General features: G+C 37.3%; 1 protein-coding gene across 3 annotated transcripts in view; it reads right to left on the reverse strand.

Moving 5' to 3' along the window:
* The window catches only part of LOC150098246 (dynein intermediate chain 2, ciliary), a 504968-nt gene that overhangs the window by 37773 nt on the left and 450452 nt on the right, over positions 1-16743 (reverse strand). For all 3 annotated transcript variants that reach the window (XM_090405921.1, XM_090405922.1, XM_090405923.1), the window contains one exon: positions 5338-5437. In XM_090405921.1, the coding sequence (XP_090262047.1) occupies positions 5338-5437 (100 nt within the window). The remainder of the gene's footprint in view (positions 1-5337; positions 5438-16743) is intronic.

Consider the following 16743-nt stretch of genomic DNA (forward strand, 5'->3'; position numbering starts at 1 on the left):
TACTCTATGGGAGGAGTTATACTGGAGGAAGTAGGGGAGACAAGAGATCTGGGGTTGGATTGATAGAAACCTGAAATTTAGGGGACATATTGCAAAGGTGATGAAGGTAACACAGAGGATTGCTGCAATAATGAGAAGGACACTGACTTGCAGAGATAAAAGGGTTATCATTCCATTGTATATAAGTCTCTGATCAGCCCACACTTAGACTATTGTTACCAAATTTGATCCCCAGGATTTGAAGGGGATAAATTAACTGTGGAAAGGGTACAAAAGCAGATAACAAAGATGGTTTCAGGACTGTACCATGTTAGTTATGAGGATCGGCTGAGGGAATGTGGACTGCAAAGTTTGGTGGATAGAAGAAGGAGAGGTGATATGATTGAGACTTTTAAACTGTTGAGAGGTGGTTATAGGGTTGATACTGTGGAGTTCTTTCGCTTGGTTGAACAGCAGGAAGGAGTGATGACAAGAGGCCATCCCTGCAAGTTACAAAAGGAAACTGTTTGCAAGAGGATGAGAGTGGTTTCTTTGCATGGAGGGTGGTTGAACCATGAAATGCATTGCCTGATGGAGTGGTGAGACCGAGAACGGTCAATGAGTTTAAGGAGTGGTATGATAGACTGTGTGTTATGAATTTGGTGATTTGTATAAGAGGGTGACTGATGGACAAATATCAATGATTGGTGTATGAGGAAAATGAGTCTGGGAGAAGGCAGGTAACTAGTGGCATGCCGCTCAGCTCAGTACTTGGTCCTCTGATATTTAATTTGTACATCACTGGGACAGGAAATGAATCTTTAATTGTTTGTTGATGATGCAAAGCTAGGAAGAGTGACAGTCAATTAAGATGATGTAAAGATCTTGTAGGATGACTTAGATAGACTAACAGTAAAGGCAAAGGTAAATGGCTGTCAGTTTAACATGACCAAGCGCATCGTCATTCTCTCTAAGGTGAAGAGATCACAAGCAAGCTGTGTGTTATACTAATAGAAATGAACTGCATGAAATTAATGAGACAGAGATTTTGGGAGGGGGGTGATGGGGACAGGGAGTTGAATTTAGAAGAAATACTGCAAAGGACCAAAATAGCCACATCAGATTATATAGCATTATGCAGGATTTGGCAGCATGAAACATTACAGATATTTCATCCTGTCAAACAGGCAACTTGGCTGGAAAACCCATGCCCAGTCTTTGATGCATCGGCACTGCCCATAATTGGTTGATCTCTGGCACAGGCAAGTGGATTTTTCTCCTGGAAACTCTGGTTTTCATCCCATGAACTCAAGAAAATTAACTGCAGAACCTACACTATTTCAAATAATTAACATATTGTGTTAAGGTTAGGAGCCATGAAATGGCAGTACTTCTTTGTCATTTCTTCACTGAATGATGCTTAAAATTAGTAATAGTCTTGGACCAGCTATCTCTGATTGGCTACTTGTGGAGAACTGCCCAGTTTCTAAGTCAGATATGACCAAAACAGCCTCGCCTACTACCTGAAAGGGAATAAAAGGTGTTAATGGAATTCTGTCAAACCCTACCAGAAATTAGTAACCCAATCAGAACACTCTCTAAATGTCACTGAATATTCAACTTCCATGAATAACTTCTAATCCTCTTTTTATATTATTGTTATTATTATTATTATTATTTAGACACATCCACAGAAACCTGGTACTCATACAAGTCCCAACTAGGCAACTCATTTGTTTGCCATACCACACACTTACTCAATTTCCAAGGTACTTCAAACACAGTTGCAAAGATATCACAGCATTTGCCTTCAGCTGACAAATTTTAAGATGAACTCTTATCTCAGATGTAAGCAACCTTTATAAGAGTTTTTCATGCAATAAACCTTAGTTGCTTCAGTCAACCAACAACTAACCCAAGTAGCAATTATAACTTTTTCTTGCATCTACCCTATAAAATCCATTCTCATAATTAATTTCATATCTCCCTCATTACTAAATTTTGTAATCCACAAAGTCATAATCTATCTGCACACTGACATGCCACAGACCCAATATCATCTTTCTTACCTACCTCTGAATTCTCCCCACAACTCCCTCATGAAGCCTAAGTAACCAAATCTGAGCACAACAGTTTTGCGCTTGTATTTACTTTACTTACTTTGGGAAGACTGTAGTATGAATGAATGCCTAATAAAGAGGATAATGACCTCATTATCTTTACTATTCAGTGTCAGTACCATCTTCTGCCTCATTTCCCCTCCATCTGCAGTATTTAAAGTGTCTGCATTATGAATACTGTATTAGACAAAACAGGCAAAGCTGAACTCAAATGCATCATCATCATCATCATCAGTGTTAATTGAAAATACTTTATAAAATTATACTAAAATTTAATCCAATTATCCACTCCTCATTCCATGCATTCTCTGATGAACAAGCTGCACATCTTTTGTCACATACAGTAAAAAATACAGTCACTATATAGTATGAAATCCCCCCCCCCCCAAATCCACACATTCTTTCCTTATACAGCTTTTGCCTATCATTCTACAAGAGACTGTCATTTTATGTTGACCAAAGTGCCTTCTTATACATTTGAAAACACCAAGATTTTGCAACATAATTTTTCTGTTTTGTTCCATAACATTCAAATATAGGTTACATTATTACAAAATAATCCTGTTAAAAAAAAAAAGTCATTGAAGAAAGCAGCAAATAAATTTAATACAGGTATACGATACATCAACGGAAATTTCATATATATATATATATATATATATATATATATATATATATGAAATTAATTTTTTAACTTGGGGATATTGTATATTAGGGTTACCAAGTAATTTTATAATAAGCTTGGTTCTTTAACTCCTAATCCCAAGTATGCAAACAATTAAGTTTGCGCCTGAAACATAGTTCAAGTCTAAAGATGGTACAACACCAGGGCAACTCATTGTAAAGGTAGGTAAAGCTCTGATCACTATTCTTAGTATTTTCCATAATGTAAAGCACATCTCACTAAAAATGTATACTGCAATACATTATGGGTGGGGTCACTACCCAGACCGGTTTCAACCTTTTTTATTCAACCAAGTTAAAAATTTAATTTCATGTATATCTCCTCCAGAGATTGTTATTAAAAATAAAAACACCTTATTGCAACTTGTATAGGTAAAGTTGATAAAGCTCTGTATTACTAAAACCTTGGTATTTAGGGTCTAGCTACTCACTGAGGAGACCTCAAAAAAGGTTGAAACCGGTCTGGGTAGTGACCCAACCCATAATGTATTGTAGTATACATCTTCTAGTGAGATGTGCTTTACATTGTGGAAAATACTAAGAATAGTGATCAGAGCTTTACCCACCTTTACAATGAGTTGCCCTGGTGTTGTACCATCTTTAGACTTGAACTATGTTTCAGGTGCAAACTTAATTGTTTGCATACTTGGGATTAGGAATTAAATAACCAAGCTTATAAAATTACTTGGTAACCCTAATATACAGTATCCCCAAGTTAAAAAACTAATTACATATATATATATATATATATTGTTGCAATTAGGATTGACTCAGTATGTATACATTTATAAGATTAAAATTTAACCCCTTAACATACAAAGATGTCTGTCACACATCTTTTGTTTATTGCACCAAAATTGATTTTGAATTTTGGTTTCACATATAAATACAACCGAATACAGATGCTAGACAATCTTGTGCCTATTTCCTTTCAGCCGAGAAAAGTTGCCAATGGCGTGTATCGGCTATTTCGTTTGCATTTGCACAAATTTGATCCAGCAAATCACCCTCGCCCAAAAAATTGGCACAAAAACGACCACTTTCTGATTTTTAATTGGTACATTAAGGGGTTAACTGACTAGAACCCAAGAAAGTATAACAAAAACCTTTAATAAATCACGACTAGTTTCATCGGTATTCCGACTTCTTCAGGTGAGTAAGAAATAACATAAGACTTATAAAAATAACAAGGTAAAAAAACATGGACTTTCTAGCTTAATAAAAAGAAACAGAATAGTAACAGTCATATTTGAATAGGTGACCGCATGCTTATGTTGGCATGAGCAGAATGTGTGTGACAGCTAATTTTAGAGCGCCAGTATTGGATTACTGCGCTATGTGAATCAGGCAAATTGTAGCTTAGATTGTTGTTCAAGTGTGAAGGGTCCAGAACTATTTCTTTTGATTCTATAATATGTCAAATTCATCCTTACATGTATATAAATTGGTTATTGGTTGTGTTGTCCCAATCAACTTGGTGTTGCCGTTCTTCGAGGTTAGAGTTTGCGGAGAAGAGCACATGACTGGAAAGGGTGCTCGCTCATGTTGTACTGTAGGAGATGTCACGTCTATGTTCCTCAAGACAAAGTGAAACAGATTTATCTGTCTGGCCAAAATAAAAATTAATGACTGAAACCGAGAATAATTGTAAGATTTTAATGGTATAACACACTACTAGTTTCGGCTTTTGAGCCTTCTTCAGGTGTCTTTTAAAAATTGGAAACAGCAATAAAAACACTGAAGTTTTAAAAAACTGATTAACGCAGGATAAAAATGCAGTACATAATTAACATGAAAAAACATTGTAGTTACATTTAAGTTGTTCTTTCAATCGTGGCATTATTTGGTGCGTGCGTACTTGCAGTCTCTCGTGAATGCCAGTACTGAACAACAGCAGAATGGCTATCTAGGAGGTTGTAGCTCAAATTGTTATTTAAATGTTCACGATTAAGGATGATTTCTCTGGACTCCACAATTTTTCTTTCAAACTCATCATGGCAACAAAAAATGTTTTTGGATCTATCCCAGCAGACTGAATGACCCTGGTGTTCATCATCAGGATTGTTTGAGAAAAGAACATGACTAGACAAGGCACTGGCGCATGTTCTTTTGTAAGAGATGTCTCTCTTATGCTCATCTATACATAATTCAATAGATTTATCTGTTTGATATATATATATATATATATATATATATAGTCCTCATAGATGCAGTCGCTGGATTTTGCAGTTGCCGTATCGCACAAATTTAATTTCTGGTAACCAGTATGGCTATATTCCTTTACACACACACACACACACACACACACACACAAAAAAAAAAAAAATTGTAAAAACTCACTAACTTATTTTAAACATTTTTACAAACTATAAAAACTATCTGATAATATACTTTACTCTATTTTTATATATAAAGAAAATATTTTTATTTATCTATAACAAAATAATCAGCCCAAAATAAATGAAAAAACAAACAGAAAATATGATAGTAATAATTGAAATCTATATATTTATAAATATTCTGTATATGTGATGCATAATAAACCTTGTCATACTTTGCCATCTGCAGTTACAGCTGCAAAAACTGTGGCTGAATATGGTGCCCATTTTACATCTGTTACTTCTTGATTAAGATCAAAAACAAACACTGGATCTCTGAAATGAATGCAAAGAAAATATTTAACTTGTGAAGCCATTAGCTATATTTTACTGTACAAGCAAAATATTTTTCATATTGTAGATATTATTATTATTATTATTACATAATGCCTCTAGGGACTCTAAAGACTCATCAACGGAGGACACCTACTCCACAACTTTCCGTCTCCACCACTCAATCCATCAACCACAATGAACTGCAACTACCATCATCTACAAAAATGCCATCTACCAACCACTACCACCACTAATATTTTCACAAACAATCACAAACATCCATGCCCATGGTGGGATTTGAACCTGCAGCCTTTTTGGCTGTAGAGCGAATACACGAACCACTTGGTCAACCAGGCCAGCAATTTTATTACAGAAAAAAAAAAACATATTTTCATCTATAGAAAACTTACTTATTCCTACAGACCACTGTTATGTGATCTTCTTCTTATTATTATTATCAACACCAGACCTCCATGAAGTCAAAAAACTCACCATGGGAAGCATGCACTGTTACACACAAAGCCCATTAAATTACACTTTAAACTCAATGCATTCTGCTCACTAACCACTCCCCATGAAAAGAACCTGATCCTTATGTACCCTGCTCACACCCTCCTTATACAGCTTCCAGTGAATGTCCCTTTGTTCTACCCCCTCCCACATTCTATTTCTTCTATTTCTCTCCATTCTATATTCTGTGGTGTTTCTATGAAACTGACCAATGTCTCTTTCAGCAAGACAATGCACCATGTCATAAGGCTGCAGCTGTAACTGCTTGGTTTGTAGGCATGAATCTCACCATACTTGACTGGCCTCCACAGAGCCCTACTGAACATCTGTGAGATGAACTGCAGCATTAGAGATGTTTGCCCCAAAACAGTCCAGGACCTCATTACATGCCTATAGGAAGAATGGTCCAAAATTCCCATTGATCAATGTCGTACACATGTGGAAAGTATTAGGTCCTACATCTTATTAAGGTGAGTGCCATGGCAGTTTGTTCCTCACAAGTATCATGTCCACTGATTTCTTTTCAAGTAGTGTGTGTGTGTGTGTGTGTGTGCGCATGCATATGTATAAAGTGAATGCAATAAGTGACAAAGATTTCTTGTGAATTTTGTCTACAAAACAAAAAAAAATAATAATAAAAACTGGATACTTTCAAGCAGGCCACAAATCACAGAACAAAAAAAAAACAAAAACCATAGGTGATTTCACATTTTTTGTACACTTCCCATATAACAATATTAGCAAAAAATATGTTATTTTATTATGAACATGTTTACAAAATTTCATGAAGAGCCTGATTATCATTTAATAATAATAACACAATTATAATAATATTGGTTATGCTCTTGACCTGGTAATTTAATGAAAGTCTTGCAGTTGGTAGGGTTCCTAAGGAGTGGAAAGAAGGCAAAATAGTACCACTCCACAAGCATGGATCTAAGACAGAAGTCTCCAAATATAGGCCAATCTGTATAACTGCAGTAGTGGTCGAGGTGTTGGAGAGATTGGTAAGGAATAGAATACAGAATTGGGTTGATGGAGATGGTATTCTTTATGATGTTCAGCAGATTTATAAAGGGTAAGTCCTGTTTCAATAATTTACTTGCATTTTATGATAAGGTGACAAGTGTGTTAGATAAGGGAGAATCATACACAGTGATATTCTTAGACTTTGCAAAAGTGTTCGATAGATTATCACATCATAAGTTGATGTACAAGCTGCAGAGGATGGGAATAGACAGTATCTTGGTTAAATGGATCAGAGATTTGCTCTCTGAACGATACCAGCAGGTTGTGTATGATGGAGGAGTGTCTCAAAAAAGAAGGGTAACCAATGGCGTGCTCTAGGGTTCTGTTCTTGGGACCCTGCTGTTTAACTTGTTTGTAAACGATATATCATGTGGACTGACTGGGGATCTTCAGTTATTTGCTGATGATGCAAAGTTGGGAAGAATTATAAGTAGCACTGCTGATATTGAATCCCTTCAGGAAGATTTGAATAGACTTTTTACTTGGAAAGAGTGGGGTTGAGTTTTAATATCAATAAGTGCAAGGTGTTGCATTTTGGAGTGCAGAAATATAAGATTGTGTACTATATCAATGGTGGCATACTGCAGGAAGTGGATGAGATTAGAGATTTGGGAGTGATGATTGACAGTAGACTGAAGTTTAGAGGGCATGTTGCTAGTGTTGCAAAGGTTGCACATCGTAGTGCTGCTATGCTAAGAAGTAATCTAACATGCAAGGATAGGGAAGTGGCTGTGCCACTGTATAAGGCACTGGTCAGACCACACCTGAGACTATTGTGCTCAGATCTGGTCACCTGATTTTCAACTTGATGTGGAGACATTGGAGAGAAGTTGAAGAAATGTGGATTGCAGAGTTTGCTGGATAGGAGGAAGAGAGATGATATGATAGACATTTAAGTTAGTGAGAGGATTTTATCAGATTAATTCAGAGGGGATTATAAAAAGAGTAGAAGGTGAGAGGGGAAGAACCAGAGATGATTCCTGGAAGTTATGTAAAAGTGTGGTGAAGAAGGGTGTGAGGAGTAGTTTTTTACATGTAGAATTGTCAGTGAATGGAATGCATTACCAGAATGTGTTGTTAATGCAAGGAGTTAAGGATTTTAAGATTCTATATGATAAATATGTTTGTCAGTTGAATGGACCTCCCACGATGAGTCTGTCAACTCCATGGAGGGTGTAATAATAATAATAATAATAATAATAATAATAACAAGCTGATGTGGATATTAAGCCACTAGCAGAAAGAAAAGATGATGCCTAAGGAGCAGTTATCAAAAAAGTGGTATACGAGGTGTGGCTTTTAAATAACGAGAATGGTTGCAAAAATGTGATTTATTATTACAATTGTACAACTTAATTGTTATCCCCTTCAACATACCGTGGGCTGGAGCATTGTCCTGATGGAGAATCCAAGCGTCATTCTTCCACAGATTGGGTCTCTCTCCTTCCTCACTCGTTCTCTCAGCTTGGCCAGAACCTCAAGGTAACAATGTTGGTTAACTGTCTGACCCGCTGGTACCCATTCAACCATTATCACACCACCACTGATATAAAAAAAAAAAAACTATCAGTATTCCCTTCAAGTTTTGACTTGCTCATTCTTGATTTTTTCATTCTTGGTGATGTGGGAGTTTTCCAGTGCATTCATTGTCTCTTTGTTTCTGGATCGTACTGGAAAATCCACGTCTCATCACATGTGATGAGACGTGGATTTTCATGCCGGCCTGGTTGGCCGAGTGGTTAGGTATCTGCTCTCCAGCCAAAAGGCTGCGGGTTCGAATCCTGTCATGGGCATGGACGTTTGTGATTGTCTGTGAAAGCACTAGTGGTGGTAGTTGGTGGTAGATGGCGTTGGTGTTAGATGATGAAGGTTGGTGGAGTAGTGAGACGAAGAGTTGTAGAGTTGATGCCCTCCCTCGATGAGCCCTTGGACTCCCTGGAGGTGTGATATAATAATAATAATTTTTTTTTTTTTTTTTTTTTTTTAAGAACATTTTATTATGTCTCAGTATAAATTACATACAATAATAATATTTACAATAAGGATTATACAGAATTTTTGAATTTAGAATATACATAATTATAATAATAATAATAATAATATATTTTATTTATTTATTTATTTATTATTTTTTTTTTTATGTCTCAGATGAATTGCATACATAGTTGCTGTAGTAATTATATATATATATATAATATTTATAATGCATTACAATTGTGTATAACAGTTACTTGCAAGTTAATAATTTTCTTCCTTGAAGCTTAGCAGAGCTTATCTGAGGAAGATAATAGATGATAGAGGATGGTGGTTTCATAGTTATGTTCCTATACTGGTCACAAGCCAGGTGTTGATTTTACTGTTTGTTGGTACGTGCTTGGAAGACTTGGACTGCTATTACAGTTTAACTTTTTTTTTTCTTTTTTTTGTGCAAATAGGGTTGGATTTAGACATGGTGTGTTTGTTTCTTTGTGTTCTTGCAGTGATAGTTTTTGAGAAGGGGAGGGGTTGTCATAGGTTTGTGTGTGTGTGCATGTGTGGTGGGGGAGAGAGAAACAAGAATTGCTCTAATTTTCATTCTCGCTATAATATTTATATAGTGCCTGTTTCAGCTCTCTGTATGTTCCTAGGTTTCTGTTGTCCAACGGCAGTTTGTTTATCATTACGTAGAAGTTTCGGGTGGCTTTGCCGTGGTGATTGTTGTACTTATATGTTATGTAGTTTGTTGACTGTGGTCTTGTTATTCGATATGTTGTTCTGGTTACTCTATATGTTGGGCTGTAGTAGTGTTTTAACATGACTGTGTAGTGGCATAAGTGTTTCACCTTAAATATTTTGTGTTTTGTCCGTGCTTCCTGCATAAGAGTGGGTTGTTCCCAGAATATCAGTTTTATCATTTTATCTTGCAACCATTGTAGCCTGTTAAGCCTGTAGTCTGCGCAGAATGCGTATGATGTGATTGCATATCTTAAAATGTTTCACATAATGCTTTATAGATTAGTATTTTTATGTGGGTTGGGGCAATGTCTTTTAATCTGTATAGTTTGCTTGCTATTATCCTAAGTTTGGTACGTAGGTAGTTTGTATGGCTATTCCAACTTTGATCAGCATCGAAGTGAAGTCCAAGATAGCGTGTTGTTTTCACCTGTGTGATGGTTATGATTTTAGGTTCTGCACTTTGTGTATAGGAGGATGAATGTTTGATAGTGAGATATTTAGTTTCTATGGGCAGGGTTTGGGGGTTTTTTAATATCATTAGCTTTGTTTTTCCAGGGTTTATATATATGCCGTTTTCAGTTAACCAGTTAGTGATTTGATTGATGTCGTGTTGCATATTTTTGTAAGCGATATTTGCATTGTTGTGAATGGATACTATGGCCGTGTCGTCTGCATACTGGAAGATTTTACTTTTTAGGAGGAGTTGGCTTATGTCGTGTGTGTATATGTTAAATAGAATGGGAGATAGGACATCTCCTTGCGGTACTCCACAGGTTACATGTATCTCTTTGCTGTATGCTGATCCTATACGTGTGATGTACTTTCTGTTTTTTGTGTATGCTTTAAACTACTGGAGTAGACGACCTCCAATTCTGATATGGGTAAGTTTCGTTAACAAGGTTTTATGTGTTAGTGTGTCAAATGTTTTTGTTAAGTCAATGAATACCACTAATGTTATTCTGTTTTTATCCAATGCAGTGTTTATTAGATCTGTGAAATCTTCCAGGAGTGTTGCTGTTCTTTTATTTTTTTGAAAGCCATATTGTGTTTTGGGTATGATTTGAAATTTTTCAATGTATGTGGAGAGTTTCTGATGTACAATGTGCTCCATGATTTGGTTGATTATAGGCAGCGTGGCGACAGGTCTGTAATTACTTATTATGTTTCTTTTTCCCTGTTTGTGTATGGGTGTGATTAATGCAGTCTTCAGTGTTTCAGGTATGTGTCCCGTTTCGAAGATTTTATTTAACAGTTTTTGTATAACTGGAAGTAGGTCGGTTGAGTGTTTCTTGATGTCTTTTGGTCTGATTATTATTATTAATAATAATAATAATAATGGGGTGCAATCCTAGCTCACCTCCTCGTGGTGCACCCTGGATAACGTTAAATGAGCTAGAGCGACCTTGGCAGCCAGTCTATCCATGGATCTCCTGTCTACTAACTACATGCAGCAATCAGAAGTGAATGGTTTGAAGAACCAACTGACTAGAAATCTCGGACCCCAAGTCCGAATCTGTCATCTTAACACTGAAGGAATTAGCAAATCAAAATGTGAATAGCTTTCAAAATTCCTTCTTGGCCAAAATATAGACATTGTACTCCTTCAGGAAACACATGCTGCTACTGAAGAAGACTGTACAGAAGAGGGAGAATATACGGCTACCAGCTTGTAGGAGCAACTTACCACCATGCATATGGCATAGCGACATATGCCTGCAACAACAATGAGCAGATCGAACTTGTTTCTGCATCAAGTGATGATGATGTCAGCTTGATTGTGACAAAGTTGGGTGAACTGACGCTTGCTAATGTCTACAAGCCACCAAACGTCCAATGGCCTCAACAAGTCCTTCCTCTTTTGAGCCACCCAACTATATATGCGGGAGACTTCAATAACCACCATGAGTTATGGAAGTATGCTCAGAATGATGAATGCAGCATAGCCTTCACCGACTGGGCTGAAACTTCCAATATCTGCTTGGTCTTTGATGCTAAAGAATGTGGCACCTTCAGATCAGCAGCACGGAGAAGAGACTATAAACCTAACCTCTGCTTTGTCATCTCTAACAACACGAATGAACCTCTACCTGCTCAAAGAAGAGTTCTCAGTGACTTCCCTCACAGCCGACACTGACCGGTCCTCCTTGAAGTGGGCATAAAAATACCTCTTGTCCGATCAATTCCCCACTCGAGATGGAACCTTCGAAGAGCCGATTGGGAAAAATATGCCATTGACCTTGACAAGTGTGTTCGTTTCATACCTCCTGTACCCAATAACTACAATTGATTTGTAGGAGCTGTCATCTCTACAGCTAAAAAACATATCCTTAGGGGTTACAGAAAGGGATATATCCCTGGATGGAATGAACGGAGCAAACAGCTCTACAAGAAATTTATGGAGAGCAGTGATTTGGAAATAGCAAAAGATCTCCTCCATGACTTGGACACAGTAAGACAACAACGCTGAATCGAAACAGTTCAGGGACTGGACCTCAGGCACTCCAGTAGGAAGGTCTGGAGTGTATTACGGAAGCTAGGAGGCGCTACAACGATGACTACTAAAAAGAAAGAAGTCACATCAAACCAAGTTGCTAACCACATTACTAGAATCTCGAGATGCCAACGTGATAAAAACCATACCATTAAAGTTAAAAGAGAGCCAGAAACCTGAAGGCAAAACTGCAAGACGAATCAGAATATGCAAGATGCTTCAGTGATGAGGAAATCAACAATACACTAGCTGATACAAATATGGGAAAGGTCCCTGGGTTTGATGGAGTTCACCCGGAATTTCTTATTCATGCTGGCAAAAATATCAAAAAATGGCTCGCCCATTTATTCTCGGAAATAATAAACACCACCGTGTTGCCAAAGGAATTTAAGAAAGCTAAGATCATAGCCCTTCCCAAACCCGGAAAATCAACTGACAACCCACAAAACTATTGTCCAATCGCACTGCTAAGCTGCACATATAAATTACTGGAAAGACTACTGTACAAAGGCATAAGCAACACCATCCTTGAACACGTTCCGATAGAACAGGCAGGCTTTAAGCCCAATTGCAGCTGTTGTGACCAGGTTCTGGCACTGACATCATACACTGAAGCGGGCTTTCAAGAAAATCTTAAAACTTCTGTAGTTTTCCTTGATTTAACTGTTGCATACGACACCATCTGGAAGAGGTCATGCTGTATAAACTAATGTAAATATTACCGTGCCGAAGAACAATACAGCTTATTAATAATCTGCTCAACAATAGATATAGCTGTGTTATCCCTGGAGAAAATATCAGTAATCAAAAGAAACTCAACAACAGCCTACCGCAAGGCTCAGTACTGGCCCCTCTCTTATTTAACCTATACATAGCTGACCTGCCAGATACAGCATCTAGAAAATTCTGCTACATGGATGACAAAGCGTTAGCCACCAGAAACAGAGAACTAAGATGGACGAAGGAAACTCTCACAAATGACCTTGCTGCTATGCATAACTACTTTAAAAAATGGAGACTGCAACCAAGCCAAAGTAAAACTGAAGTGTCAACATTCCAACTCAGCAATAAACTGGCACCTGACGAGCTGAACATCCGATTTCGAAACTCAGTTCAACACCATAACAAATATCCTAAATACCTAGGAGTTACACTTGATCACACCTTATCGTATAAGAAACATGCTGAAAGCACAGCTGGAAAAATCAGAACCAGAAACAACATCATTCAGAAATTATGTGGCACTTCTTGGGGTGCAGCAGCAACCCCATTAAGAACATCCACACTCGGATTGGTTTTTTTGGTGGCAGAGTACTGCGCTCCTGTTTGGCTCGACAGCTGCCATACCAAACTAATTGACCACCTGCTTAACACCACATACTTATCACTGGAACCATAAAAACAACTCCTATTTACTGGCTCCCAATGCTAAGTAACATAATACCACCAAACCTACGAAGACATGATGCTCTACTACCTGAATATGATAAAATACTCAGCAACACTGAATTGCCTATACACAATGACATACTAGAGCTACAGCTCAGCAGACTGAAATCAAGAAAGCCCACTCTCTGTGAAGCTAAACACCTGAGAACAACCAACTACAACACCAAAGAACAATGGAAGCGAACGTGGAGCATAAATACCAATGTTCAACTCCAAACTTGGTTTGATAGGCATCATCTCAACATCCCAGGTATGGAACTGAGCTGAAAGACTTGGATAATGCTAAACAGGATTCACACCGGACATGAAAGATGTGCAAGCTCTCTCTACAAGTGGGGAAAAATTCCCTCACTGGAAAGTGACTGCAGGCACCTGAATCAATCAATCCACCACATCTCTACTGAGTGCAGTCTTCGTGCATACACAGGCCAAAGAAACGACTTCCTGGAGGTGACACCGCCTGTTATAAACTGGATCAGACAACTTGATATTAACCTATAAGTGCTTTGTTTGTTGAAAGTATAAGTGTCTTTGTTTTATTCTAATTGTTTGTCACTTACTTTCTATATATTTATTTTGACTTATGTACTTTTATAACTGCATGTAGACTGCCATATGCTAAATAAAATAAATAAATAATAATAATATGTGATGATCTTCTCCTGCAAGTCTGGCTCCGCTGTCAGCTATTCCATGATGTCAAGGAGAAAACAGCAAGGTGTTATCTGTGCTACTGAAGCAGATAACACCTAATGACTTGCAGCACTGCTTCAAACAATGGAAAATTCATATGCAACGGTGTATAGATAGAGGAGGGGAGTATGTTGAAGGGGGATAACAATTAAGTTGTACAATTGTAATAATAAACCACAATTTTGCAACCAGTCTCATTATTTAATAGCCACACCTCGTATAGCAAAGAAGATTCAAGGAGAATGCAGGTGACCAGTAATGTAATACATCACTCACTTGGAAGATGCTGGGTATGTAATGCAATGGGAATTGTTTAAAGGAACTATCCAACAGTTTGCTGATGATGCTAAGCTGAGAAATGCGAGTGAATGAAACTACAGTGAGATCCATTTGAATAGATTAATATGATGGGACAAATTATAATCAATGCTGCTTTAATACTGCAATGGAAATAATAATAATAATAATATTATTATTATTACATGACACCTCCAAGCAGCAGCACACTCAGGATTTAATCTGGGGGGGGGGGGGGGATGAGTAGATGATTTGAGAATACACCCCCTACGCATTGCACACGACCTATGACTGAGCATCTGCAATGATCATTAATTCATAAGTAGTATAGAAATAGAAGACACGACACAACATAAATAAAAAAGAAATGAATTTTAATTAGGAAAAGATTTTGGGAAATTTTTCTAGTGTTTTTTTTTCTTTTGGGGGGACAGGGTCTCTTGGCCTCCCCCTCTGGGTGTGCCACTGCCTCCAAGGAATCCAAAGACTCATTGAGAGAGGGCACCACTCTACAATTCTCTGTTTCCACCACTCAATCCACCAACTACAATGAAGTGCACTACCATCATCGTCTACACCAGTGGTTCTCAAACTGTGGGGCCCACTCCAAGAAGCCATGTCATTTCAAATCTATCATATTTTACATAATTAAAATCAGCAATAATGATTATCCTCTTCTTATTTGCTAGGCTAATTTGCTATAAATTTCCTTGCCTTCCACATTTCAAGGTCTATAGCAACATCCTACTAAATATTTCTTCCTGTCCACCTGTACTGCACACCACACTTCTCAAATCATTGCCACTATTCTCTTCCTCCCCTTTACATGAACATAATTCCACTGCTATCATCAACAGTACTCCTTTCCTTCCTGCCCTTTCTATCTTCTCAAAAAACATCATATTCTACAATCTTTATGCTCTTCAAGATGTCATCCACATCTAACCATTTCTCACTTATTCCAGCAATTACTCAATCAGTGCAACTCCACATTCCTCTTATTTCTAATAATCTTAGCATTCATAAAATGTTCTCATGCAGTGTCTTCCTGTCCACAATGGAAAATTCGTATGCAGTGGTGTATAGATAGAGGAGGGGAGTATGTTGAAGGGGATAACAATTAGTTGTACAATTGTAATAATAAACCACAATTTTGCAACCAGTCTCATTATTTAGCATTAAGCATTTCCTCCATCTTATCTGTTTTACATTCCAGTTCTCCCATTATCCTCACTTATTGTTATATTACTCATATATATCACACACACATATTACTCTCCTCTCTATTTACAAGCATTCAATCCCTTTCCCATCACCTCTTACCTTCTCAGATCTCCTGTTTTTACTGCTGTTATTACTTTCACCTCCAGTAAGAGTTGACTCAACATCATGATATTTACTTCTATATCCTTTTCAGAAGGAAATAATATGAAATATATACTCTGTACTCTTTCCTTTAATCTTTTTGACCCTACTTCCTGATCATTACTTCTTACTTTCATAGTGAAGAATTTATGGAGCCACAACACAAGTTAGAATAATTACTTCACTTAACATTAAGCAAGTAACAATCGACATTTCAACCTCTGTATTGAGGTCATCATCAGGAAATTATACACATGTAACGGATACAAGCTACATGATGCTGCACTATACAAAGATGAATTTAAATGTTTGTTGTTTTCTAAATGTTGCTTTTTTGGTTGTTTCAAATTGATGATCACATGACTAGAGGAATGTTACATATATATGTTTTCCTGATGTTGACCTCAATACAGAGATCGAAACGTTGACTGTTACTTGCTTAATGTTAAGTAAAGTAATTATTCTAACACACGTGTTGTGTCCCCATAAATTCTTCACTATGAATGCTGACTACTGTGTAACCATAAAAGAAAGAATTACCTCTTACTGCTTCGGATCTCTTGCTCACCAGCATCATTACTCTCCTTTCAAGCAAAACAGTTTCTCCAGCTGACCTATCTTCAAGACCTTTATCTCTGTATTATTTCCAGAAGAAATCTCATGCAATGTCTCCTGTCCACCCTGATTCAACCCCCATTTCCTTGTTTGTTCTGTATTTCTGCTTTTTCATTCTTACCACTCACACTACTGATTTCTC

This window comes from Typopeltis vanoorti, chromosome 16 (genome assembly GCF_054136105.1).
Source record: "Typopeltis vanoorti isolate ZY-2024b chromosome 16, IOZ_Tvanoo_1.0, whole genome shotgun sequence".
In the NCBI taxonomy this organism is placed as follows: Eukaryota; Metazoa; Arthropoda; class Arachnida; order Uropygi; family Thelyphonidae; genus Typopeltis; species Typopeltis vanoorti.